The following is a 27,007-nucleotide window of genomic DNA, read 5'->3' on the forward strand; positions in this document are numbered from 1 at the left end:
GCTGAAGAATATTTTTCCAATGAGGTACTTATGAAAAACATTCCTGAATACCATAAAATTAGCTGAGTTTATAAGAGAAAGCTTATTGTTCCAGGGAACTTTGCTACAAATTCTTAATAAAGAGACTCAATGAATGAGCAACAGAAGGCGAAGACAAGCCAGCAAATGGCTCCTGCGCCCTGGGTTTTTAGGCTGCTCTCACAGCTTTAGGTCTTGAAGAGCTCTTCTGCTGGGTCAAAGGGCTCCTGCACCCCTGGGTTTTGAGGCTGCTCTACTGGTTCTAGGTCTCGGAGACCTCTTCCGCTGAGTTACGCACACAATCATGCACCACATCGCGACGTTTCTGGAAACAAGTGTCCACAGATGGGATGGTGGTTCCATAGATTATCAGGAAGCAACAACCGCAAGATAGTACACAAACCGATGAAAGGTGGGTGGGAAACCTGAAGGCCTCAGAAGCTTCAGGGACACATCAACTGAGCTCAACATGTCACTGTCACAGGATCCTGAAGATTCACACAAACTGGAAATGACTATGCAGACTCGGAGAGGCAGAGAGCACCAGGGTCTCACCCCTCACACAAAACTCAGAGAGGCGGAGAGAACCAAGGCTTCCCGCCTCACACAGAATGCTCCGAACAGAACGACAGTCCCATCACCCCGAAACTGGGGCTGGGGATGTGCAGGGAGGCACTGCTCATGGAAACAGGGTTCTTTTTTGGGGGTGATGAAAATGTTCTGCAATCAGGTAGTGGTCATGGTTGCACAAGTTCATGAATGTACTAAAAGTCACTCAATTGCACAGTTTAAAAGAGTAAATGTTATTCTAATGGTTTCTCAAGAAAGCTGTTATTTAAAAATAAAACACAAAAACAAACTGTCAAAAGCAAAGAAATGGAAACATCTCATATTTGAAGATATTAGAGAACTATTGGGCCAGGCATGGTGGCTCACAGCTGTAATCCCAGCATTTCTGGAGGCTGAGGCATAGAGATTGCTTGAGCCCAGGAGTTCAAGACCAGCCTGGGTAACATAGTGAGATCCTGTCTCCACAAATAAAATAAAATGAAATAATTTAAAAATTTAAAAATATGAAAAGAATTGCTGCCTTTTCGCATATGATATTCATGCAAGTTTGTTTTTTTGTTTTTTTTGTTTGTTTTTTTTTTTTGTCTGTGTGTTTGTTTTTACAGACATGATATCCCGAACTTGCTTCAAAGCAAATTGGTTTGGGAAAATGGGTAAGATTGGCCATGAATTATGTCAGCGCTGAAACTGGCTGATGGGCACCCATTTCTTCCCCCTATTCAGTAAGTCTCCCTATTTTTGTAAATATTTGAAATTTTCCATGAGAAATGGTTTTTAAATGTGGGTGAGATGAGGGGATGATAGCAGCCTTTGAGCTCCACACTTCTATTTTCTAGACTAAGAGTCAAATTGATGGGCCCGGGGGGAGCCCTACACCTCTGGCCAATGTGGGGCCCCTGCTGGCATAACACCTGCTTGTTCCAGAGGTCGCTTTGAGATATGACCATATCCACGGGAAAAAAGAGGTCCTCCCTTCCTGTCTCTTTTCATCAGTGAAGGAATCTTTTCCGGAACACCGAACTGACTTCCCGTGCATCTCAGGGCTCAGCATCACATCACGCACTCAGGCAGGTGCAGCTGCATCTGACTCTGGGCTGCTGGCTGCCCACCCAGACTGGGTCTGTTGGTGCCCCCACACCTCACTGGCGGGTCCCTAGAGCCCTGTGGCCCCAGAAGCAGGTCCCATGGCCTGTCAGCCTGCCTGACACGGCTCCCTCCTCACATCCTGAGAGCATGGCTCAGCCTGCCCTGAGAACATGCCCGGGTCCCGACTCCAGACCCCACTGCAGCTTCGGGGTCACTGACTCAAGAGGTGTCCACAATGTTGGCCCGTTGTCCAGAAGAGGGGACTAGAGAGACACCCATGCAAAATTGGAATTGCAGGAGAACAGCAAGAGTTTTCAAGCCCACCACATCCTGGTAGAGGGGATTTTTGCTTTGCAGGCAGCAGTCCAGGAACGGCCAAGTGCATTCCAGCCTTGTGAGGTGCACTGTCAATGCTGAGATGATCCTGTGGGCCAGGGGAGATTTCACCGCAGCTTTAATGGAGCTCTGGAAACAGGCTGCAAGAGGTAACGTCGGACCTAAAAACAAATCAGAGCCACACACAAACAAGCGGAAAATGAGGATCGCGGGGGCAGTGAAGCCAGAAAGATGGACATTGATTTCCTGCTGGGCACAGGCTTCAGGGATCCACAGCCAATAAAGAGATCTCACTCCACTATCTGACAATAACACTTCACTCTTCCTCGCCATCCATGACTCACAATATTGAACCAAGTTGTGGTGATTTACAGGGGGAAGAAAAGCTTAAAACGATTATCAAACTGAACACATTCTATTTCTGGGTTTCCTATTAAAACACCACTCCTGTATAACCTGTCTCCGCTCTTCACAGCGTGTTTGGCTGAGGAGAAAGGTTTCTGCCTCCTCTCCGGGCTTCTGTCTCACGGTGGCTGCAGGGGGACATCTCAGCAAAATGCAAGTGTTCCAACTACCAGTTCAATGCTTTTCAAACTATTTAGCCCAAAGACAATCAGTCTATCTGCCCAGTTCTCAAAAACCTGTTAAGAATTAAAGAGAAAAGCAACAAGCTTTTCCCAATTTTGGCCAGGGGGCGGGGGGCTCTCCTAAATTATGAAGACTAGAGGATCCAAAATGAGATGCCTCCCCTGCCAAGTAGCTGATGCCCCAACCCCAGAGTTAGAGCTCCTGGTGGTTGAAGGGTTTCCTTTCCACCCTGAGCACGATGGAAACCGCTCCACCTCCCCCTGCCCCACAGATATGTGTCCAGGGACCCTGAGCATCAGTGCCTTGGTGAGGAAGGCTGGGGAGGTCTAAGGCAGCGTGGAACCTGGAGTAGCTGGTTAGGCTGGGAGCCTAAGGCCAGGTGGAGTGCCCACAGGCACATCAGAGACACACAAGTCCCCTCCCACACAGCCCAGCCCAAGGGGCTGCAGTCTAGGTGCTGAGCCTGCCGCTCCAGGGGCCTGGGGCTCACCCAGAATTTCAGATTGCCTGCAAAGCAGAGTCTTCACCAACTTCATCTCTAGTGTTCTCCTTGTGACAGAATGTCCTGCAGGAAGGATCCCAGGCAGCTCCTTCACCTTGTGGCAAGTCCGCCCTGTCTGGAAAGGGGACAGAGTGGTCTGAGCGGTGCTCATCGATTGAGACAGGGACTCCCTGGCCACTGAAGGCTGGGCCCTGCACCAGAGTTGCACAAGAAGCAAGGCTGTCCCAAGGCTGAGGTTTCCTTTACATGAGGAGCACAGAGATCCATCCCAGCCCTCAAGGCCCAGGCAGGCACCAGGAATAATTCCCAAAGACAACGTCCCCATGCGCATGGGGAGCCCGTTTCACAGATGAAGAAAGTTGAACAAATCCTCAGGCACAAGACTTTCGGACGTGGAGCTAGCCTCCTCGGACCTGGAATGGAAGCGCATGCAAATTGTGTGACAGTGGCCAGTGTCCAGGGTGCCAGGGATGCCCAGCCTTTACCAAGGAAGCAGCCGGCCCCCACGGGCCTGTGTGGACCTTCTCCGCAAGGAAAGGCAGGAAGTGCTCTGGACGCTGGCTGCCAGCTAAGGCTCCAGCAGAAACAGGATTGCCTCCTCCAGGGAGTTCCCATGGCCCAAAACCCGAAGCCCAGCATGCAGCACGGGCATCTGGGCATGTGTGTCTCTGGGAGCATGTGCGCTTTTGCGCCAAGGAAGTCAGGTGTCATCCACTTCACCCCACCAACATCCATGGTGACGTTATCACCATTATCCCATTGCATGACATGTGAAAGAACACGGAACAAACCTGCTTGGAAAACTCACCACAATTTACTACGCTAGGACACCTTTACAAGATTGTTCTTTCCCCAACCAGAGTTCCGACTGCCACCTTCTTATATAAATTTAACGTCCAGTGAAACATGCCGAGTGAGCCATCTCTGAGGCCCGCACAAAGCTGGGACCCCTTAGTCGCACGTGGCTGCAGGTACCCCACCTTGCCATGGCACCTACTCTCCCGGGTTGGGCAGGGCACCCGTGGCCATTCATGCACTCTCACTGTGTCCGTGGCTCCACCAGCTGCTCCCCACCCTCACAGCCAGAAGTCCAGGAATCCTCTCTAATGTCTCCTTTCAAGCCCCGCACCCAACCATTCGCCAAATCCACTCAGTCCCTCCTCCCACTCTTGGCCCATCTCCACTGCGGCTGCCTCAGGTCAGCCCTGCCACGCCGCAAGGCACAGACTCTACTGCAATGCAGAGCCCAAATGCAGAGCAGCTCCTGTGCATCCCCAGCCACTCCTCGCTCACTAAGAGAGTAGAGGGGCGGTGGCCCAGCACAGGGCGTTTCCACACAGCTCCGCAAAGGGCTTCTGCTCTGGGGTCCAAGGAGGCTGCTCTGGTTTGCACCCCTTCCCAGCCAGCCAGCAGGTAGAAGCAGGGGGTCAGCAGGTTCCTATACGGGGTCTTTTTTTTTTTTTTTTTTTTTTTTTTTGAGACGGAGTCTCGCTCTGTCGCCCAGGCTGGAGTGCAGTGGCCGGATCTCAGCTCACTGCAAGCTCCGCCTCCCGGGTTCATGCCATTCTCCTGCCTCAGCCTCCTGAGTAGCTGGGACTACAGGCGCCCGCCACCTCGCCCGGCTAGTTTTTTTTTGTTTTTTTTTTTTGTAGTTTTAGTAGAGACGGGGTTTCACTGTGTTAGCCAGGATGGTCTCAATCTTCTGACCTCGTGATCCGCCCGCCTCGGCCTCCCAAAGTGCTGGGATTACAGGCTTGAGCCACCGCGCCCGGCCTATACGGGGTCTTTAATTGGCATTGTGTGTTTTGTCCTTACATTACATTTTCTCTTTAAGGTTGTGTTTCTGTCTAGTAGCTTTTTCTATGTTGAAAATTATATTACAGTATGTAATCACATAATAATATACGATTATTGTATATAATTATACAATTTACTATTATATTACAGTATAATCACCTAATATGCAATTATATTATGAAACTGACTTTCGAAGGAATCGTTGCATCAGTCAGTAGGACAGACCGTGTGGCTGTGACAAACAATCTCCACCTCTCAATGGCTGAAAACTGCAGCTGCTCCTGCTCTCAAATGTGTCGGCCCAGGTCCTGGGGCTCCGGTTCACACCAGCTCATTCAGGGAGCGCATCTGCCAGTCTCCACTGTCTGAAATGCTCTGGTTTGCTGCGGCAGGTGGAAGGGGAAGGGGATTCTCACTGGTCTTCAAGGCTTCTTTACGGCTGACACACACGTCACCTCTGTTCACATCTCGTTGGCCAGAGGAGCTCCAAGGTGCAGGGAAGTGCAGTCCCACTCAGTGCTTAGAGCAGGAGACCCTGAACACAGTGAGCAGCACGGCCTGCCACCATGTCACCACAGGTCCCTGGCCACACCACAAGGGGAACCAACTGGGACCAAGAAACAGAGAGAAAACACCACCAGGAAGGGCCCAGCGGTGCCCACCGTGGGAACTCTGCCCGAGCCCTGCGTCTGTGTCCTCGGTTTTCCCACAGCACTTCATGCCTCACGTAATCTCCTGTCTTTGTTTCACAGTGAGACAGACAGGCTTTCTGGGTGGCCTGTGATCGCTGCCTCTCAACATTCACCTCTTGATGATCCCCTCCCTGCAACTTGCTTGTGATGAACAGAATATGACAAGCTAACCAGCTACACATAAACACGTTAGTGTGGTTATGTTACATAAGACTGCAGAGCCCGTCTGGAGTCTGTCCCCTGCCAGCTGCAAGGGACCCAGCAGCCATGCTCAGCCTCACAAAGCCCAGCACTGGGGGCGGCCTCTGGGAGCTGAGCACACCCCCAGCCAACAGCCAGCAAGAGGCTGAAGCTTTCAGTCCCGCAACTGCAAGGGGGTGGACGCTACTGACAACACAGGAGCCGGAAAGGGAGGTGCATTAGTCCGTTTTCACATTGCTGATAAAGACATACCTGAGACTGGGCAATTTACAAAAGAAAGAGGTTTATTGGACTTACAGCTCCATATGGCTGGGGAAGCCTCACAATCATGGCAGAAGGTGAAAGGTACATCTCACATGGTGGTGGCAAGAGAGAGAATGAGAGAAAAGCGAAGCCATCAGATCTCCTGAGACATATTCACTACCATGAGAAGAGTATGGGGGAAACCGCTCCCATGACTCAATTATCTCCCACTGGGTCCCTCCCAGAACAGGTGGGAATTATGGGAGTATATTCAAGATAAGATTTGGGTGGAGCCACAGAGGCAAACCATATCATTCCGCCCCTCACCACTCCCAAATCTCATGTCCTCACGTTTCAAAACCACTCATGCCTTCCCAACAGTCCCCCAAAGTCTTAACTCATTTCAGTACTAACTCAGAAGTCCACAGTCCAAAGTCTCATCTGAGACAAGGCAAGTCCCTTCTACCTATGAACCTGCAAAATCAAGAACAAGTTAGTTACTTCCTAGATACAATGGGGGTTACAGGCATTGGGTAAATACAGCCATTCCAAATGGGAAAAATGGGCCAAAACAAAGGGACTACAGGGCCCTTGCAAGTCCAAAAGCCAGCAAGGCAGTCAAATCTTTAAGTTCCAAAATAATCTCCTTTGACTCCATGTCTCACATCCAGGTCACACTGATGCAAGGGGTGAGTTCCCACGGTCTTGGGCAGCTCCACCCCTGTGGCTTTGCAGGGTACAGGCTGCAGGAATTTGCATAAGTAACAAAGCAGCCTCCCTCCTGGCTACTTTCATGGGCTGGCGTTGAGTGTTTGTGGCTTTTCGGGTGCACAGTGCGAGCTCTCAGTGGATCTACCATTCTGGGGTCTGGAGGACTGTGGCTTTCTTCCCACAGCTCCACTAGGCAGTGCCCTAATAGGGACTCTGTGTGGGGGCTCTGGCCCTACATTTCCCTTCTGCACTGCCCTAGCAGAGTTTCTCCGGGAGGGCCCCACCTGCAACAAACTTCTACCTGGGCATCCAGGTGTTTCCATACATCTTCTGAAATCTAGACAGAGGTTCCCAAACCCCATTTCTTGACTTCTGTGCACCCACAGGCTCAACACCACATGGAAGCTGCCAAAACTTGAGGATTGCACCCTCTTAAGTCACAGCCCAAGCTCTACTTTGGCCCCTTTCAGCCGTGGCTGGGGCAGCTGGGACACAGGACACCAAGTTCCTAAGCCGCACACAGCACAGGGACCCTAGGCATGGCCCACAGAACCATTTTCTTCTCGGCCTCCAGGCCTGTGATGGGAGAGGCTGCCATGAAGTCCTCTGACATGCCCTGGAGACATTTTCCCCATTGTCTTGGGGATTAACATTTGGATCCTAGTTACTTTTGCAAACTTCTGCAGCCTACTTGAATTTCTCCTCAGAAAATGGATTTTTCTTTTTCTATCACATAGTCAAGCTGCATATTTTCTAAACTGTTATGCTCTGTTTCCCTTGTGGAAAACAGTGTGGCAATTCCTCAATGATCTAGAACTAGAAATACCATTTGACCCAGCAATCCTATTACTGGGTATATACCCAAAGAATTATAAATCATGCTACTATAAAGACATTTGTTGCAGCACTGTTCACAATAGTAAAGACTTGGAACCAACCCAAATGCCCATCAATGATAGATTGGATAAAGAAAATGTGGCACATATACACCATGGAATACTATGCAGCCATAAAAAAGGATGAGTTCATGTCCTTTGCAGGGACATGGATGATGCTGGAAACTATCATTCTCAGGAAACTATCACAAGGACAGAACACCAAACACTGCATTTTCTCACTCATAAGTGGGAGTTGAACAATGAGAACACATGGACACAGGGAGGGGAACATCACACACTGGGGCCTGTTGGAGGATGGGGAGCTAGGGAAGGGATAGCATTAGGAGAAATATCTAATGTAGATGACAGGTTGATGGGTGAAGCAAACCACCATGGCATGTGCCTATGTAATAAATCTGTACGTTCTGCACATGTACCCAAGAACTTAAAGTATATTTTTTAAAAAATACAGAAAAGCTAAAATAAAAAAAATAAAAAAAAAAAAACCTGAACACCTTTAACAGCACCCAAGTCACATCTTGAATGCTTTGCTGCTTAGAAATTTCTTCCACCAGATACCCTAAGTCATCTCTCTCAAGTTCAAAGTTCCACAAATCTCTGGGGCAGGGGCAAAATGCCGCCTGTCTCTTTGCTAAAACAGAACAAGAGTCACCTTTGCTCCAGTTCCCAACAAGTTCCTTATCTCCATCTGAGACCACCTCATCGTGGACCTTATTGTCCATATCGCTATCAGGCTTTTGGCCAAAGTCATTCAACAATTCTCTAGGAGGTTCCAAACTTTCCCACATAGTCCTTTCTTCTTCTGAGCCCTCCAAACTATTCCAATCTCTGCCTGTTACCCAGTTCCGAAGTTGCTTTCACATTTTCATGTATCTTTTCATCAGCACCCTACTCTACTGGTACCAATTTACTCTATTAGTCCTTTTTCACACTGCTGATAAAGACATACCCGAGACTGGGCAATTTACAAAAGGAAGGTTTATTCAACTTACAGTTCCACGTGGCTGGGGAGGCCTCACAATCATGGTGGAAGGTGAAAGGCACATCTCACATGGCAGCAGCAGGACAGAGAATGAGAGCCAAGCGGAACCATCAGACCTCCTGAGACCTGTTCACCACCACGAGAGCAGTACGGGGGAAACACCCCCATGATTCAATTATCTCCCACCAGGTCCCTCCCACAACACGTAGGAATTATCAGAGTACAATTCAAAATGAGATCTGGGTGGCGACACAGAGTCAAACAGTATCAGGAGCCCTTCCCCTGTCAAGCTCCCAGCTGAGAGCCCCGCCCTGGCTAACGCGGTGATTGCTGCCTTAGAGGCACGAGGGGAGGATCGAGCAAAGCCACACCTGCATCCCTGACCCACAAAAATCAGATGTGAAATGTGTGCTCTTCTCAACCAGGCTTCCTGTAATACTGTCATGCAGCAATAGACAACCAATGCACCACCGAGAAGCGGTCTGCTGCTGCAACAAATCCCAGAGCTACGGGAGTGGCTTTGGGAGCTAGCAGCAGGCAGAAGCCAGAAAAGGTTGAGGCCCAGGATAGAGAAAGCCAGAAGAACCTCAAGCAGAATGTGGGCAAAACTGCAGACCTGAGCACGCCACAGAGAGGGTGTGCAGGAGTGGGAAGCGTGGTGCCGGGGTCCTCACGGGGTGGCAGAAACTCAGCTGCAGCACCTCCTGCAATGATACAGGAAGCAGCATCACAGGTGACTTCTGAGATGTGAAAGGCGCCACGTGGTTCCTCCTGCTGCTTCTGGTGAAATGCCAGAGGAGAGGGCCAAACAGAGCCAGGACTGGCAACAGAACACGTTCAGTGCCCCCAGATGGCAAAAGACGCAAGCTCAGAGATGACTTTAAAGCATTGTCAGAAAACGTCATCTGGTGAAAAAGGCAAGGTGCAGCTAAGAAGACCTCAGAAACAGCCAAGGTCAGAGAATTCTGGTCACACAAAGCGTCTCTTGTTTCTCAGCCATCTCAGCAGGAGGTTAAGACAGAAGGCTCATCTCAGAAAGACCTGCAGTACGTATGTAATCTAATGGAGTGAACCCCAGCGAAAGCCACAGAAGTGGCGCAGAGTTCTCCATAAAGTAATTTCAGCAAAAATCCCACCAGCTTGTGCAGGGATGGACAGAATCTAGAGAACAGACCGGGTGGAGAGCACGGGGCCCAGGACATCGTGCAGGATACAGATGGCTGTGCCAATGCTATGTGTGGTGAGGCTGGATAGCTGTGCAGCCACAGACAACTGGTGCCAGGCATCACCAGTTCAGCCAGCCGCTGAGTTGCTCAGCCCATTCACTCGCTCATGGCGCTGACAGTGTTATGTGCCTCTCTTGAGAGCCCATGGGCTCCTGCTTCCTGTCCTTTCGTCGATGTATCCAAGAGGCAGTGGGAGTGCCCGGGACATGCACGCACTCCATAGACACCTGTTGAATGAACAGTCTCGGGCTCCCATCCATGACTCTCTGCCTTAAGGAGGTGTGGCTGCTTCCTTCTTTCTGGGTCTCATTTCCTGGAGATGCCACATACGCTTCTTCCTTCGTGCGATGATCACTAAGCACCCACTTAGTGGGTGGTGCAGGGCACTGTCCCAGGGCAATGCAACACACAGCCCTCAGGGAGCATTCATTCCAGCAGAGGAGGGAGGCGAGGATAGCCAATCAACCATGCAGCATGTCGGCCAGAGATAAAACAGAAAGGAAGGAAGGAGGAAAGCATGCTGGGCCTCATTACCCACAGGGCTGTGCGGGGCTTGCCAGGAACCTGGAAGCCCCCGGGAAGTCAGGGACAAATGGAGTTCAAGCCAAAAAAATGGACTCTGCCCCAGAGGTGGCATCGCAGGGGATCCCTCTGTTCTAAGTTGAATTGTGTCCCCCAAAAAACTCATGTGTTGAAGTCCTAACCCCATTTCATCAGAATGAGACCTTATTTGGAAACAAGGCCACTGCAGATGTCATCCGTTAGGATGGGGTCCTACTGCAGAAGGACAGGCGTCAATCCAAGATGACCGGGCTCCTTCTAAACTGGGGAAGTATGGTCACAGAGATGCACGTGGGGGAACGCCCTGCGACGATGCAGGCTGGGGCTGGGGCGATGCACCCACTAGGAACTCCACAGTCTGCCGGCAGCCGCCATGGCAGAAATGAGGCTGGAACAGAGGCTCTGTCCCAGCCTCAGACTCAGAGGCACCAGCCCTCCCCACACCTGGATCTCAGACCTCTGGCCACCAGGACTGAGAGACCATGAGGCTCTGTTGCTGAAGCCTCCAGTTGTGATTCTTCGTTGTGACAGCCCCAGGACTCTCCTACAACCTCCTAGCAGGAAAGGGAAGAGGCGTGCCCACGTCACAAAGCCCTGAGCCTCCAGGTCTGGTCCTGAAGCTGCTCCTGACCAAGTGGCAAAACTACAGTTTCTCCTCTGGAGCTTTCATATCATGGACAATAAGAGCTTCTCTTTCTGTCATTTTCCAACAGTCAATGAAAAGGTTGTTAAGCATATAAGCAATTTTAACTGATTCATTGATCTGAATACTTTTAAAGTAAGACAGTAAGTATTTCTGCCACACTTTGAAGTCAGGCTCTGCGCTCTGTCTCCTCCCTCAGGGTTATTTTGTAGCCATTAACAATGTGTTCCTTTTATCTGGGGCCTTCAATTAATTGAATTTCAAAAAATACTCTGAAATTTTTTTATATAAAAATCAGCTAACTCCTGGAGGACATTCGTGCAAGATTTACTGCCACGGTAATTAAATGCTGGGTGCATTACACTGGTCACTGCAGGCGCGCTGCCACCAACAGCACCGAGGTTTAACTTCAGGATTTAGAATGCTCCCCAGATGACTGTGAGACCGGGGAGCACGCTTTAATTTTTAGGACTGTCTTTGGGTCACTGGCACATGTTCCTGGATGAGCCCTTAAAGGCAGCACGCCCATGATCGAAGGGCAGCCAGGTGCAGACAGAGGCCATCTCCTCACCGTAAATGACAAAACGTGGTGCACTGACCCGCACTCCTGTTCCCTCACTTCCTGTTTCTTTCCCGGCATCACGGAAGTGGAGGTGAGTTTCATGGACCCCCCGCAAAGCCCTGCTGGAGAGCATAGGGAAGAGGTCACAATGCCTTGCCGTGGCAGGACAGGACTAGTACCAGAGAACTCGGCCTGAGGGCGGTACCCAGACCTGTGTTCCTGGGGCTGACAGAGGTCACCCTAAGGAGGGCTCTGCCTCTTCTTCTCTTCTCACCTATTTCCGTACTGACCCATGAAGATGCTACGTGGTGTCTTGTCACCTTCTATTTATTAAAGTACATTTTGCATCCAAGTACTAGAGAATCATTCATATCAGTAAGAGCCCTCAGGAAGCAGTGATGCTATTTCTCATTTCTGCTGTTTCTCATACATTCTCACTTCCGGAATGTATCCTCCCTGCAAATTCCAGGCAGGAGACCCCATGAGCTCCCAGGTTTCAGGGCCTCTCCTGCATATATAGTTCGGTATTTTTGAGGTTCCTACCACATATAGCAATATGCAAATAGTAATTGCATTTAAGATACACTTTTACATTTCTTCTCTACCTACTGAAGATTTTCTTAATGCTACCTCAAATAATTCAAAACAATCTTCAAGTCCCTTGGCAGTCGTGCATCCTGCTGCCTTTTTCTACAATTTAAAATAACTTAATCTCATGTGGATGTCTCTTCTAGCCGGGGTTCTCATGATTTGAGGTTGTGCCAGATACACATTTCAAATTTGAATATACAGACTGCAGACATTGCTGGAACTAATAGCTTTTCGCTTTTAATAACAAGGTCTTCTTAAAATTTGCTGCTGCATTTCAGTATTACGGACACAGTTTCTACATCCTGAAATGAGGAAAAACAAATAACTTTCCAACTTTCACGCCATTGGCCTCATTCCAGCCCCAGGAGGACAGGACATCAGAAGAAGGAGAGTGAAAGGGGCTCAAGCTTCCACCCCTGGCTAGCCACTGGTGGTCAGTCTGGAGCAGCCAGGCGCACCACCGATCCTGGGTCACACAACACTGTCTCCACCCAGATGCCACTGTGCTTGGGAAAGAGACTCACTGTGTCTGCCCTTGTGCCGTACAAGGGAGGCTGCCCCTGCAGCACTGGCTGGGACCCAAGGCTGGGGACCCCCTGAAGCAGCCAGGAGCTCAAGAAGCTTCTGGAGATGAAAGACACCGCGGTGCATGCCACACCCCTAGGGAGCTGCGCCCTGCAAACATTGCCCTTCTGCTACGTCAGGACCAGCCTTCCAAGGACAAGAGCATCTCTGGGAACCAGTGCCCAGGGATGCTTTGGGGACCATCCTCACTTCAGACAGGTTTCCCAGGCCTCCTCCTTGGCCTGAGGAAGGGCCTCCTTCCCCTCCGGGGTCTCTGGAAAGGGTGGAGAGGACGAGGTTGTGGGGCCCTGGATGACAACAGGCACCGGGGGCCACATTAGGACCAGACCTCAGGACAATCCAGCCTGGTGTTCTCCACCCCAGATGCCTGTGCATGTTATAGCACCATCCAGGTAAGGAGGTGGAGGCGGCAGCATGGCCAAGCCCTGGGGGCACAAAGACTTCCATTTCAGATTGCACTCTGGGGGCCCTGCCAGCAGGAAGAACAAAAGAGGGATTGAAAGAGGATCCACGGGGGAAGCGGGATACGGAGCAGAGGCCAGGCACAGCCGGCCCTGGAGGACACTCCCCTGCAGGGGTGGCCCAGGCTGCAGACAGGCTTTCTGGATTGATTGCTTGCTTGGAGGCCCCAGACAGGTGTTCCCTGCCAGGCCACCTGGCCAAGACCTGGGAATTTCCATGCTTTCCTCAGAGCGCCAGCCCAGGAGGGCCTGGAAACGCAGCAGAGGGGTGGGGGCAGCTCCTCTGCCCACAAGGTCAGGGGCTGAGGGGCAGAGGGCAGCTGCTGATGCCCACGGTCCCTTGAGTCAGGAAATCAGGGTAAGGTCAGGCCTGGCAGTGTGCAGAGGACCTGTGCTGAGGATGTAGCACCATGGTGGAGGAAGACACAGGTGGCCCTGCCCTCCAGGGAAGGGAACAAAGTCACTCATGAAGCCTCGCTATGGGTGGGAGGCGGGGTTGTTTCAGAGGACGCCTGACAGTCTCTGAGCTATGAGATCCTAGCAGTGGAGCCCTTGCTGGTGGGCAGTGACCCTGAGCTCCTCATCTGTGGGCCTCAGGGTCTCTCAGCCACTGTTGCTGCTGTTGAAGAGGCCATGGTGCCTATGAAAGGAGTTCACTGCGTGAAGTCAGGTTGGGAAGGCACATACTCTTTGCTTACACTGAGCCTTAACAAGAACCTAAGTCCACACCAGCTTGCAGGCAGTCCTGATGCACGATCCCTGCTGGTCCTGAAGGCCTGCCAAGATCACCGGTGCGGCACTGAGGGGCCTCCCCTCCCTTCTGGGGTGCAGCCTGCTGGGCCTCAACTTCCTTCTGGCTGGAATCGAAGACCCTCTCCCCACTTTCCAAGGACGATGATTCCATATGACATGGAGGGCACTCCCACTTCCGCCCATCTGTCCCACAAGCTTTGAAGCAAGCTGGAAGGAAGAGACCTAGAACCAGAGCCCCCTTCCCTGTCCCCGAGTCCGCCCATGGGCTGCACTGGCCACTCACATGCACGGTCCATGCCATGCCTCACAGCCCACTCCACCTCCCTGCTGTCAGAGCAGGCCAGAGACCAAAGCCTCATCCTTCCCAGGGGAGTCCCTGGATCTCTGGATGAAGCACCTGAGCTGGATGCTCTGAGCCCTCTTCTTTCCCTGTGGAAGCCCCGCGGGTGGAGGAAAAGAAGGATGAGCTAGGCTTGCAGACAAGGATGGTTCCCTGTGCAATGGGGAGGCAAGCAGATGCCTGTTCCCTTTCCCGCAGCTGCAGAGAGAGCTGAAGAAAACGATGCAAATAACTTTTTCAGAGATTGTCCAAGTTGACAAATCTCAAATGTCATTGCATGACTACAGATGACAAGAAACAAGTTCATGGTTCTTTGAAGTAAAAATGATGGGGGAGGAGGGTAGAAAAAAGGAAGAAAGTAAATATATGTGAGGATTGCCCCAAATGCCCCACGGCACTGCCCAAAAGGACATCCTCCAGGTAGGAGTGAGGCTGCCCTGTCCCGCACATTGCCACTAATGGGGGCAGCATGGGAACCAGGAGGGTCATCTGCAGCCCCGACCTGGCCAGTGCCTGGGAGAGTGGCCTTAGTTCCTTCATCCCCCAGGAGCCCTGTGGCTGCATCATCCTCCAGTCCCTTCTGGTTCTGACCTGGGCAGCTTGTCACCTGCTGCTCCAGCTTCCCTTCGGGGCCTGTCTTGACCTCTGCAGAGCAGCAGCTCTGTGGATGACAAACAGACTTGTGCCCGGCTGCGGGGGCGGGGGAGGGCGGGCAGGGTAGGGGGCTCCCAGCTCCCCGAGGGAGGGGCGGGGCGAGCAGCACTTAGGCCCACCTTCCCTGACTGGGTCCTGGCCTCAGGCTGCAGGAGCAGAAGACTCTGCAGCCCCAGCCTGACCCCAGGCCAGAGGTCCAGCCCCCATGCCCTCCCCCAACCCTGGCGACTGGGACCAGGCTCCCCACCAGGGCATGCCCCCCTCAGCCCGGGCAGGTCACAGACTCATTGGCCCCCAGGCGGCTTATCACTGTGGTCCATTCACGCCCACTTGTCCGGGTCCTGCCCGCACCTAGGCTCTGCCCCTGCCACCGCCTGCTGTTCTGAGAGTGAGCCGGGTAGAGATTAGTGTGGGCACCAGGAGAGAACCCAGAACTGGGCCGCTTAGCACGGAGGGGGGTGGGGGAGGGGCGGGGGAAGAAAGGCAGGACCTGAGCTCCCCGCAGCCAATTCCGAAGGTGGCTCAGGCCGGAGCAGCAGCTTCGCCCTCCACAGGCCCTGGGGGGGGTGGGGGAGGGGGAATACTAAGACCTCGGAGGGACTCAGGGAAACCAGGCCGACGACAAGCGTGGCTATTTCCGGGCGCGGCTCTTCGCGCCGGGTCCAAGCGTCCCTGGGTGGGGCAGCCCAGACGCGGAGAGGGTCCCCGTGGGCCGAGGGCCCGAGGCCGCAGCGAGCTTAGCGTTTGGCCAAATCTGGCTCGCGCGCCTTCCCACTGTCCTGTTAGGGCTGGCTGACCTCTCGGAGCCCTGCGTCCCCGCCCAAACAGCGCCCAGGGCCACTGCTGGCACCCGGGGCGCCCTCACCCCAGCTCCTGCACCTAGTGCGCCGCGCGCGGGCCGGACGGAGGGGAAAGTTGGCAAGAGCGCGGCCCCCGCGGGAGAAAGCGTTAATGGGCGGCCGGGTGGGAGCAGCGCGCTCGCTCGCCCACGTCACGCCGGTGCGGGCTCGGCTGACGACCGCGGCGCCTGGGGACGCCGGCGCGCTCCGCTCGCCAGGTGCTCCGCCTGGAAATGTCTCCATTAGTTGTCGCCGGCTCCCCGCTGGAGCGCGCGCACCGAGCTTCCGCACGGAGCCCTCGCGGGCTGCCGGGAGTGGCCCAGCGCCACCGCAGGTAGGTGAGGTCCCCGCTCCCGCCCCCGCCCCCGCCCCGGGGTTCCGAGACCCCTCCCCCCTTCCGAGGAGGCGGAGGCTCCGCGCGGCCGCCGAGGGGCGCGGGCGGCGGCGGCTGCGGCGACTCCCCGGTGCGTCCCGTGCTGCGCTCTGCTCCCCGCGGCCCTGGCAGCCACACGGCGCGGGCCGGAGCTTCCCCAGCTCAGGTAGGGAGTGGGCTCCGCCGCACAAACTTTGCGAGGATTGCTCTTGCGCTGGAGGGGACAAAGTTTGCTACCCGCCGGTGGGCTCTCCAGAGGCCGCTGCGTTTGCTGCAAGTTGCGGGAAGCAGGGTGCGCGGGCCGGCGCGGGGCGGGGGGTGAGGGGCTCGGAGTGGCCAGGTCTGAGTCCTGGACGCCCCGACTGCGCTCCCTCCAGCCTCAGGCAGTGCCCAGGGAGCAAGCGGCGGGGGCGCAGGGGGAGAGCGGAGGGAGAGGGCTGCCGGCCCCAGTGGAGGGCGGTTGGGAATCCAGAGATTCAAAGCTCGTCCCTGTGGCTCCTACTCCTACCACTGGCTTCGAGGGGGTCTCGGGGATGGACTGTGAAGAAATGACCTGCCAACCTCGAGGTTCGCCAATGCGGCGTCAGCGACCGTGGGGCCTCTCAGCCCCACACCCCACCCGGGTGTCCCGAGCAGTGAGCGGGCACAGGCGTCCCCAAGGTTTCTGGCCCCAGGTCTCAGAAAGAAAGGCCCTTGCCTGGTGCCCCGGGCTCCCGGCTTCGCCTTTGGCTGGGATCAACTTCTCTGGGATGGAAGGAGCTCCCTCCGGACGAGCTCTTGTTGCGGGGAACTGGTGGCCCCTAGGGTAACTCCTGAAGCACCAGGGCTGGGCTGGCCGAGGAAGGGTCAGGGCCCTGCCTGTCTCCCCGGAGGCCTTCCATGGTTCCGACAACCAACAGTAACCCCGTCAAAATACGCGGCCCGCCTGTGCTTCACGTTAGGGGCTGACCATCCCATGCCTCCCCTGCGGCCTGCTCCGGCCCTGGTCCTCCGCTGCTTTGGAGCGCTCCAGGCCAGCGGGAGCACCTCACCTCCCTGAAGCTGAGCTGGTGCTGTGTAGGCCGGGAGCCGGGTGACTTCTGGCCCACCTGCACACGGGGATACCGGGGGTCCCTAGGGGAGGAAGGTTCAGCAGTCCGGGTCTATGCAAACGCGTTCAGCTGATACCTGAGATGCTGACAGTCCTATTGCTGGTGAAAGGGACATTGGGTGCCTCCGCTCCAGGCTTGGCCTTTTGGTAAAGGCACTTGAACAGTATTCCAGTATTATCTATGGGAGAAGGGTGGCCCAGTGAGAATCCCCGGTTTAGGCAGGTGGGCCTAGGCCAGGCTACAGGGTTTCAGCAAGGTGTCCCGGTGGTCGCCTGGAGACAGGTTGGGTTGACCCTGTGTCCCGGAATGAGTAGTGGGGCCTGGGTGAGGCCCGGCGGGTCAGGAGGCCTCCTGGGCAGTTGCGAGCTTCCTGAGACAGGGTGACTGTGACTGGGCCCAGACCCCAGGCGCTGGGGCCTGCTGGCGGGCAGGAAGTGGAGCGTGGGTGTGCAGCGGGCTGGGAAAGCCGATTCAGAGGCCAGGTTTCTGGGTCAGGGAGAAAGGGTCGCCCGCTGGTGGGGACTAGAGCGTCGATTTATGCACACAGGCTTGAAAGGCAAAAGAGAACGGAAGTTGGCGGTGGTGCTCAAAAGAAGCCCCCGAAAACCCTCCCGCACGGGCCCCCACGGACTGGCTACACTGGGAAGTGGAGGCTGCTTCTCCCAGACTCTGCTCAGAAGATGAATGGCCGCCTGCTCTGGGGCTTCGGCTCCGCCTGAGCCCAGCCGGGTCTGGAAGGAAGGAAATGCACCAGCCTCAGGTCTGGGTGGGTTGAGCCGATCCACTAGAGCCCAGGGGTGCTGGGCGTAGGTGGCTGGGCCCCTGGGCCCTGGCTGTCCTCTTCAGCCGGCTGAGCGCTCACACTGGCTGCGGCCAGGTCCCCGGGAATAGGTGAGGAAGGGACAAGCCGCCGCTGAATCCTCCCCTCTGGGGGTCTCGACTCCCCCTCCGAGCCCTTGGCCCGGCTGGGTTCGCGCCCTTCCTTCAGCCGGGCCTCATTACCTCGAGAGAGCGAGTTGTTTGTAAACAATAAATAATGGGAAGTAGGAGGATGCTCCGGGAGAAGCCAGAAAACTGGAAGGAGTGAGGAGGAGGGAGGGTGGGAGAGGGGAGGAAGGTGGGTGGGGGAGGGGAGGAGCTGGAGGAGAGGGAAAGGGGTTGAGAGATTCATTTCTAGCGAGAAGCCCCGGTGGCTAGTTTCTTATTATTTACAGGAAGGTGATATTAGCGATTCAGGTGAGAAAGAAATAAACACGGTCTGCCGCGAAATCAATACAGAATTCAGAAACAATTATTAATGTCATTTGACTCGTGTTCTTTATATATTTCTCGCGGCTACCGACGCTAAACTGTCTGAATAATTTGCATGGAGCGGCTATTCATTATTTCCGATGGTTTCCCTCTGCAAGCAGCTCGGACGTGGCCCGCTCCGGTCCAACGCGATCGGAGAACTCGTATTTTCGTCTGTAAATTAAAGCAATTACGCAGCAGATATTATATGATGTGTACTGTGGTCTCCAGATAGTCATCAATCACCTTCAACCGAGCTGTCAAAAGAGCGGGCAGATTTCGTTTCTGGGAGGCAGGCTTGCAGCTGGGGAGAGGGCGAGGACGTCATCATTAATTAGAGGGTGACCCTGGGGCGATTCACAGGTCTGAACCCAGGAATCTTTCTGAGCAAGTCTGCACAACGCTGCCCTGCACGGCTTCCTTCCCAACTTACCACGGGAGGCCGGCCCAGGGGGCGAGGGCAACAGGGGCGAGCGCCGGTCCCGCAGGGCGGTGGCGCAGAAGGCGGGGAGCCGGTTCGGGATGGCCTGGGCGCCCCCTTGCCGCCTGCTCACTGGCCTCCGCTTTGAATTTGGGCAAGGTCCCAGGGAGGGTACTGGCTGGGGGAGTCCTGGGGCGGGCCCTGGGTCCCCTCTCCCGATTGCTCCGTGCGCCCCGGCAGAAAACTGGGCAATACGGACAGGGGAGGGCGCCTTGGCCGGGCACCCAACGCCCCCTCCCTCGCAGCCAGCCCTGCGGGGCGCCGGGAGGGGCGAGCGTAGCGGGAGGGGCCGGGGCCTGGGTTGAGGAACCTGCTCTTCCGAGCGCGCAGGGCCGCCCGGCAGTCCCCGGCTTAGCCGCGAGGGGCAGGGGGAGGCCGGCGGAGCGCGGCGGGCGGAAAGGGGATGGGGGAGGAAAGTCCAGGAGGCGAGGCGGGGGCGGTGGGCTGAGCGGGGAACTTAAACGATCCGGGTGGAGAAGATGGGGCGTTCTCCGAGACACTTGGCTGTCCAGAGGTGCGAAGCCGGTGGGCGCGCGCCCGGGGCGGCCCTACAGCCCTCGGGCCACCAGTCTCAGGGTGTCGGGCTCTGACTAAGGCCCCGAAGCCCCACGCCCCTGAGGGCATTTTGACCGGCTCTTGCGGGCTCTCTTGCGGCCGCAGTGGGTTCTGAAAGTCCATTCCGGCGTAGGGTGGAAACCGAAGGGAGGCGTTGCAGATTCCCGATTAAACAATAGTGACGAGAGGCGCGGGGCGCCTGCGAGCCCCTTCCTGCCACTCGGAGCAGAGCGCGCGAGCGCAAGGCCGGGCCGGCCGTCTGCGCAGCGCCGGGCTAATTTTAACTGTTGATTACATCTTCAGCGTGTCCTTTCATAGGTCTCATTTGTAATTGAGACGAATGATTACAGTGGGGCAGGAAGGAGCAGCTGCTCATTAATTAATTTCTAATTAAAAGTGCCTCTCGTTCTCGGGTGACTAAAGAGAAACACCGTTCGCTGGGCGATATTGACTCGGATGGAATTCATTTACTAACGCCCGGAGGAATGGCCCCTCCGTCCACCGCGCGGCCGGGACTGTCCTGGCCCCTCCCGGCCTGAGCCGCCGGCGAGTGACCGGCCAGTCTGCGGCCAGGCCTGGCTGCGCGAGGTGGGGCTGACGTCAGAGCCTCCGCCGCTTCAAGCCGCGTACATCTGACCTGACGGGTTCGCGCGACTCGTTTTTTTTTTTTTTTTTCTTTTTCGTAAAATATGTATTTCTGTCGCCGCTGCGAGGCCACTCGGTCCCAGAGCCCCCTCGAGCCTCCGGAATGTGAAGTTAAAAGAATCGCTGCGGCCACCGCGGCTCACTTTGTTACCCGGTTAGGAAAGTTTGCGGAGCGCAGGGATGGACTAACCAGCTCTCCTGCTTCGCCCTCCCAGCACCTAAAAGCCTGCAGCCCCGGAGCAGTGGCCGCGCCACGCCGGCCCCAGAGCGCAGAACCCTGCAGGCCCCGCCCGTCCGCCCCGGGCCGCGCCCGCCATGTCCTACCCGCAGTTTGGATACCCCTACTCCTCGGCTCCCCAGGTAAGCGGAGCCCTGCCCCGCCCAGGCCCTCGCAGGTGCCTGCAGGGCGGATGGGGCGGGGGCGGGGACGGGGGGGGAGGGTGTCCGACCTACGACTGCCTGCGGCTTCCGAGCTAGCAAGGCCTGGGTCGCGCGCCCCTCACGCCCAACCCCTGCTCCCCAAACACCCGGGGGAAGGCCGAGGCGCTAAGAAGATCCGACGGGCCAGGCCCAGGTTCCCTGGTGTTTGACCCACAAGGCTCAGGCTGTGCCCCAGGGGAGTCCTAGGACCCCAAGGAGCCCTTAGGGAAGGAGGCTTGGCGGGCAAATGGCGTCAGAGGACTCGGAAATCCTCCCGGGAAGTGTCGGTGCTCGGCTGGGCCCCACGTGGTGGAGGAGGCCAGACGCGCGCAAGCTCGTGAAAAGGGGCGAGCGGCCTGGTGTGGACTACGGGAGGCCCCTGGGGACTCGGGGCACGCCGTCGTGGGCGGCGCATGGGATTGTCAAGGCCCAGGGCCCCAGCCTGCAGCCCGGTTTCCCGCCCTTCCTCGCGGCCTCTCTCTGCAGTTCTTGATGGCCACCAACTCCCTGAGCACGTGCTGCGAGTCCAGCGGCCGCACGCTGGCGGACTCCGGGCCCGCCGCCTCGGCCCAAGCGCCGGTCTACTGCCCGGTCTACGAGAGCCGGCTGCTGGCCACCGCGCGCCACGAGCTCAACTCGGCTGCGGCGCTGGGCGTCTACGGGGGTCCCTATGGCGGATCGCAGGGCTATGGCAACTACGTGACCTACGGCTCAGAGGCGTCCGCCTTCTACTCTCTGGTAAGGGGGGCATCCCTAGCCCTTGCCCTGCCCCTGGCCCTCGATTTGCCAAGCCCACTTTTCCCCCAGTAGGCGCACCAGTCTGGTCCCCGGACTGTCACAGCGGGGAGGCGCTCACCTTGGCTCCCTTCAACTTTGCGCCTCCCAGCCGGGACCCTCAGAACCCCACTCCCACCCACTGGGACTGGGTGACCCGGCAGGTGGCCACTGCGTTTCTCGTTTTTGGTTCCCTGCTAAATCCTCGTCAGCTGGCAGATTCGATCTGCGTGTGTTCCCCTCTTCTTCCCTGCTGGTAGATTTCCCTCCCTCATTCCACGGCCCCATTCTCCTCTCCCCGCCTCCTTTACGCTCCTGGCCTCCCTCTTCCTGTCCTCCCAGCCCATCTCTGACTCACTCCTCCTATTTCCCTCTTCCTCCCTCTCCCCTGCTTTCGCCCCCCTCCTCCTTCCTCCCCCTCCTTGTTCCTCCCCTCCTTGCTCCTCCCCCACCCCTGCTCCTCCCCCACTTGCTCCTCCCATTTATCTCCTCCCTCCTCCCCTCCTGGCTTCCATCCCCTCCCTCAGCAGTCCCTCCCCTTTCCCCATCCCTTTTTCCTCCCCCTTTGAGTACCTCCCCAGGGCACCCCCAGCCGTTCCAATCCCCGCTCCTCCCAGCTGCCCCCTATTGCCAGCCCCCAGTTCTTTCTGGCTTCCCTCCACCTTCCTTCTACTCCACACCCACCTTTCCCCCCCGCCCCCCACCCCCCACCCCGCGCCCACTACACACTGCCTCGGCAACTCAGAACATCCCCACTTCACGTCTGGGAGATCAGGTTTTAGAGCAAGGGGGAAATCAGCTCCTTCCTGCTGGGGCATAGGGCTGCCCGGGTATCCGTGCCAAGCCTTTGGGAGTTGGGGGGCTCCTAGGAGAGAGGCTGGAGCGGGGTCGCCTCCCCAGAAACTGCGACCCCAGATCCTTGGCTCCTACAGAACAGCTTTGACTCCAAGGACGGTTCGGGATCTGCACATGCGGGCCTGGCGCCCGCAGCCTACTACCCTTATGAGCCGGCTCTGGGCCAATACCCCTATGACAGGTGAGGACCCCACCCCTCCTAACCAGCGCTAGCCCCACGGGCCCTCTGCATTGTCAGCCACCAACTCCCCTCTACCATCACGCCCCCTTTCTGGCGGGAGGCAGGAAGAGAGACACTCCTAGGTCAGGGGTGACCTGACTCTGTGGTCTATGGGGTCCAGACTCCTGTCGAACCTGCTCCTGCACAGCCATGGTTAAAATGCTCCCCAGTCTCCCCCATCCCCCACATTGTTGGGCCCCAGAAGTCCTCGATGTGCCGCAGCTTTCAGGGAAGTCGAATCTGGAAGGCCTAGTTCACGGGGCAGCCGGCTCTGCAAACTCTGGGCACCTCCTTCCGAGTGTGCACACTGCCCCTACAGTGGGAACAGTGAGGAGCCCCTGGTGGCCCTCCTGGCTCTCCTGGCCCACTTTTGAACAGCATGCCCCACCTTCCTCGATGCAACCATTAAAAATTTATCCAAAGAAGGTACACTTAGGCCCCTTGGGTGCTTTCTTCTCCTGGGCAGTAATGACCCTTCCTGCCACAAGTGTTACATATCCGGGTATGGGCTCGCATGTCTATACCTTTTTATGGTTTGGGGATCAAAGGGGTAGGCGGTCATCCCCATAAAGGAATTGGCCTGGACCTCTCTGTCTTCGGAAGAAGTCCAGGCTCCCTGTAAGTTTAGTCAAATATGGTATTTGGCCTTTGGTCACAGAAGACAAGTGCCAGTGGGCAGCGGCACCCGGTTGGGGCTTGGGTCCTACCTAGGCCTTATGACCATGACCACAACCCCGACGGGGAAGCAAAGCCCATCCTGGCATGCCCCTGGCCGACCCCCTCCCCTATGCCCGCGATGCCCGGGGCCCAGAGGGCCCAGCCTGAGCCCATTGCAGAGCCTGTCTCCAGGTATGGAACCATGGACAGCGGCACGCGGCGCAAGAACGCCACGCGCGAGACCACCAGCACGCTCAAGGCCTGGCTGCAGGAGCACCGCAAGAACCCCTACCCCACCAAGGGCGAGAAGATCATGCTGGCCATCATCACCAAGATGACCCTCACGCAGGTCTCCACCTGGTTCGCCAACGCGCGCCGGCGCCTCAAGAAGGAGAACAAGATGACTTGGCCGCCGCGGAACAAGTGCGCAGACGAGAAGCGGCCCTACACGGAGGGCGAGGAGGAGGAGGGGGGCGAGGAAGAGGCGCGGGAGGAGCCCCTAAAGAACTCCAAGAACGCAGGTGGGTTGGGAGGTTGTCTCTGGGGGCTGAAGCCCTGGGGGGCAGGCTGGGAGCTTCCTTTGCCTTCTCTGCAGTTCTAGGACGTCTTGGGGGTCCCAAACACGGAGCCCCATGCCTAGGAGGTCACCGTGCAAACCGGTTCCGCCTCAGGCTACCAATGTGTGGACTGTGGTGGTGACCCCTGAGCATTTAAAGGAATTCAAATCACGTTTTAAAATATCAGGCCGGGTGCGGCGGCTCAGGCGTGTAATCCCAGCACTTTGGGAGGCAGAGGCGGGTGAATCACGAGGTCAGGAGATCGAGACCACCCTGGCTAACATGGTGAAACCTCGTCTCTACTAAAAATACAAAAAATTACCCAGGAGTGGTGGTGGGCGCCTGTCGTCCCAGCTACTCGGGAGGTTGAGGCAGGAGAATGGCGTGAACCCTGGAGGCGGAGCTTGCAGTGAGCCCAGACGGCGCCACTGCACTCAAGCCTGGACTACAGCAAGACACCGTCTCAAAAAAAAAAAAATTAGACGACTCCCTCCCCCACTGGAGGCCCCTGTGCTGCCAGTTTGTGGCCTCGTGGCCTCTGGAGGAAATGGGAGACTGGAAGAAAGGCTCCGAGTGCTTTTCCTAGCGTCAGGATCAGGCCTCATAATGGTGAACAGAGACAGGGGGTCTGATTCACCTGCCACCTCTCTCCCTCCATTGGCCACGCATTCTCTCCCGCAGAGCCCGTGGGCAAAGAGGAGAAGGAGCTGGAGCTTAGTGACTTGGATGACTTCGACCCACTGGAAGCAGATCCCCCGGGGTGCGACCTGAAGCCGCCCTTCCAGTCCCTGGACAGCGGTCTGGAGCGCGTCCCCGCCGCGCCCGACGACCGGGTCAAGGAGGCCTCAGGCGCGCTCCGGATGCCTCTGGCCGCGGGTGGCGGAGCTGCTCTGGACGAGGACCTGGAGAGGGCCCGGAGCTGTCTCCGCAGCGCGGCGGCCGGGCCGGAGCCACTGCCGGGCGCAGAGGGCGGCCCACAGGTCTGCGAGGCCAAGCTGGGGTTTGGGCCGGCAGGGGCGTCGGCAGGCCTGGAGGCTAAGCCGCGCATCTGGTCCCTGGCCCACACAGCCACCGCCGCCGCCGCCACCGCCCTGAGTCAGACTGAGTTTCCGTCGTGCATGCTCAAGCGCCAGGGTCCCGCTGCCCCTGCAGCTGTGTCCTCCGCGTCTGCCACGTCCCCGTCTGTGGCCCCTGCCCGCTCTGGTGCCCTGGACAGGCACCAGGACTCCCCGGTAACCAGTCTCAGAAACTGGGTGGACGGGGTCTTCCACGACCCCATCCTCAGGCACAGCACTTTGAACCAGGCCTGGGCCACCGCCAAGGGCGCCCTCCTGGACCCTGGGCCTCTGGGACGCTCGCTGGGGGCGGGCGCGAACGTGCTGACTGCACCCCTGGCCCGCGCCTTTCCGCCTGCCGCGCCCCAGGACGCCCCTGCTGCGGGCGCTGCCAGGGAGCTGCTCGCCCTGCCCAAGGCCGGCGGCAAACCCTTCTGCGCCTGATACGAGCGGGCCCCGAGCCCAGGGGGGAAGCCGCGCTCAGGCGGACTGCGCCGACTCTTTTTTTACTGAGCTTCCAGAGGACGACTAGCGCGGTCACCGCGAAGCCTCCAAGCCCCCGGAGAGGGAGTTTCTGAACTCGGACTCCTGGGAACATGGACAAGCCCGGGGCTGCCACGCCAGGGCCTCCACCGCCTGGGCCTGAGCCCGAGCCCGGCTGGACCATTCTCAAATTTGGGACGCGGAAGGAGCGGCTCTAGGAGCAGAAGAGGCCAGCCACCCTGAAGCGTAAAGTTTACGTCAAAAGTTTACATGGAGAAGGCGGTTCCGTTCTGAAGCGTGGTCTGCTGTCCCCTGGGCTTGAGGCATGCGGTGTTGGTTGTGAGGCCTCCTGGGCCTGTCAGGCCTCCGATTTCATCCTCAGCACATAATGCTCACCAACAGCACTTGCACTGAGTTGACTCTTGCACACTCTTGACTCCATAATATGATGCTTTTTAAGATGTATGTTCACACCAATAATTGCCTGCTTCAGAGGCTAATATAACAAAACCAATAAAACCGAGTGACGGTGTTTGTATTGCAAAATGAACACATTTAAAACCAGGGGAGTTGAGAATTCCCGAGGGAAAGCCATGCTAATCCGGGAGGGAAGGAGTGGGGAGCAGGAACAGACCCAGACTCCACTCCCCAAAAGCAGCTGGCTCAACCCCAGACTTCAAGCCACTTTTAAAAGAACCGTGGCTGTAGAGTTTGACGGTTCTGCTAAGCTCCCTAATAGAAGTGGGTGTGAGACCCAAAACTCATACTTTCCATCACCCAGCTCCAGAAGTTTGAAAAAATAGAGATTTCTTTGATTAGATTTTAAACTTTCTAAATTCGCAGAACCGTGTCCTGGGGTGCGCGGGGGGCGTGGGAGCCCATCGTTGCTTTTCTCTGTTAGTGCCCTCTGCCCATCCTAAGCAGGAGTCTGGGCGGCCTCCACCCGTCTGCCGTCTCTGTCGCCTCCTAACCTCGGCTCTCCTCTTTCCGGGGACCCGCAGCTCCGCAATCAGCTCTGCTCGGAAAGCTGGCGAGCCGCGGCTCCGCGGGGGCAAATGCTCAGAGCTTCATAGGCCGCCGACCGGAGGCGGGACTGGGAGGAAGGGCCTCGGGGCAGGGCGGGAAGGGAGTGTGGAAGGAACCCGCGGAGCGCTCCGGAGCTAGGGGTGCCCGGCCGAGACGTGGCTACGCTCAGAAACCCCGGCTCCCCTCCCCATCTCCGCGGCGGCGGCGGCAGCTCCGCATCCCCAGCAGGCGCCTGGCCGGCTTGAGGCCCCTCCTCTCGCCCCTTCAATCCCCCCCCCAACCTTCCGCCCGAAGCCCGGCTGGGCTCATCAAAGGCCCAGGTGTCCCAAGGACTATGGGAGCGGCCCGGGGGCGGCGAGGAGGCGATCACAGGCCCTTGCCTGGGACAGGATAGCCGGATAGCCGGAGACGCCAGCCGGAGACGCGGGACTGACTGTCTTGCAGGCGGGCGGCCTTCGAGGGACTCACTAAGGCTGAGCTTTCCTCTAGGAGCCTGGGGCTGAACGGGTCCGGACTGCGGCCTCGTGGGGTCCTAACCCCGGGAAAGGCCCCGGGCGGACCTGGTGCCCTGGAAGGGGGGCCCCAGGGGCCTTACAGGAGTTCTGGAGAGAGTTCGCGCCTCCGAGGGAGAGGAACCGGGACCCCTGGGCCACCAAGGTCCCCCGCGTGGTGGGGCCTGCCCTGA

General features: G+C 56.9%; 1 protein-coding gene and 1 long non-coding RNA gene across 4 annotated transcripts; one reads left to right on the top strand and one right to left on the bottom strand.

Annotated features, from left to right (window-relative positions):
• Positions 1-720: 720 nt before the first annotated feature.
• On the bottom strand, positions 721-15,905 carry LOC119620817 (uncharacterized). Its single transcript, XR_005237366.1, has 4 exons — positions 15,867-15,905; positions 14,939-15,008; positions 3,089-3,163; positions 721-2,171 (listed from the first exon to the last, which is right to left on the bottom strand). It is a non-coding gene; the product is annotated as an uncharacterized lncRNA (long non-coding RNA).
• Positions 15,906-16,056: 151 nt separating this feature from the next.
• Positions 16,057-25,842, top strand: IRX4 (iroquois homeobox 4). 3 transcript variants are annotated; one of them, XM_037988715.2, is made up of 6 exons: positions 16,057-16,174; positions 20,491-20,635; positions 21,182-21,433; positions 22,402-22,505; positions 23,394-23,722; positions 24,440-25,828. In XM_037988715.2, exons 2-6 carry the CDS (start codon positions 20,591-20,593, stop codon positions 25,255-25,257), a joined length of 1,548 nt encoding a protein of 515 aa, XP_037844643.1. In that variant the 5' UTR covers positions 16,057-16,174; positions 20,491-20,590; the 3' UTR covers positions 25,258-25,828. The 3 variants fall into 3 exon arrangements, with proteins under 3 accessions (XP_037844643.1, XP_037844644.1, XP_007959342.2); XM_037988716.2 differs by lacking the exon at positions 16,057-16,174 and adding an exon at positions 16,296-16,379 and having other exon boundaries at positions 24,440-25,842; XM_007961151.2 differs by lacking the exon at positions 16,057-16,174 and adding an exon at positions 23,084-23,162 and having other exon boundaries at positions 20,591-20,635; positions 22,402-22,504; positions 24,440-25,257.
• Positions 25,843-27,007: the final 1,165 nt, after the last annotated feature.

Source organism: Chlorocebus sabaeus, chromosome 4, assembly GCF_047675955.1.
Source record: "Chlorocebus sabaeus isolate Y175 chromosome 4, mChlSab1.0.hap1, whole genome shotgun sequence".
Classification (NCBI taxonomy): domain Eukaryota; kingdom Metazoa; phylum Chordata; class Mammalia; order Primates; family Cercopithecidae; genus Chlorocebus; species Chlorocebus sabaeus.

What these genes read in the sequence shown, in the direction of transcription:
- IRX4 (XM_007961151.2), top strand. Translation starts at nt 20,591, where the DNA reads ATGTCCTACCCGCAGTTTGGATACCCCTACTCCTCGGCTCCCCAG. An exon ending in GGAAGAAGTCCAGGCTCCCT is followed by an intron (nt 23,163 to 23,393) that starts GTAAGTTTAGTC and finishes GCCTGTCTCCAG; the next exon opens with GTATGGAACCATGGACAGCG. An exon ending in AAAGAACTCCAAGAACGCAG is followed by an intron (nt 23,723 to 24,439) that starts GTGGGTTGGGAG and finishes TCTCTCCCGCAG; the next exon opens with AGCCCGTGGGCAAAGAGGAG.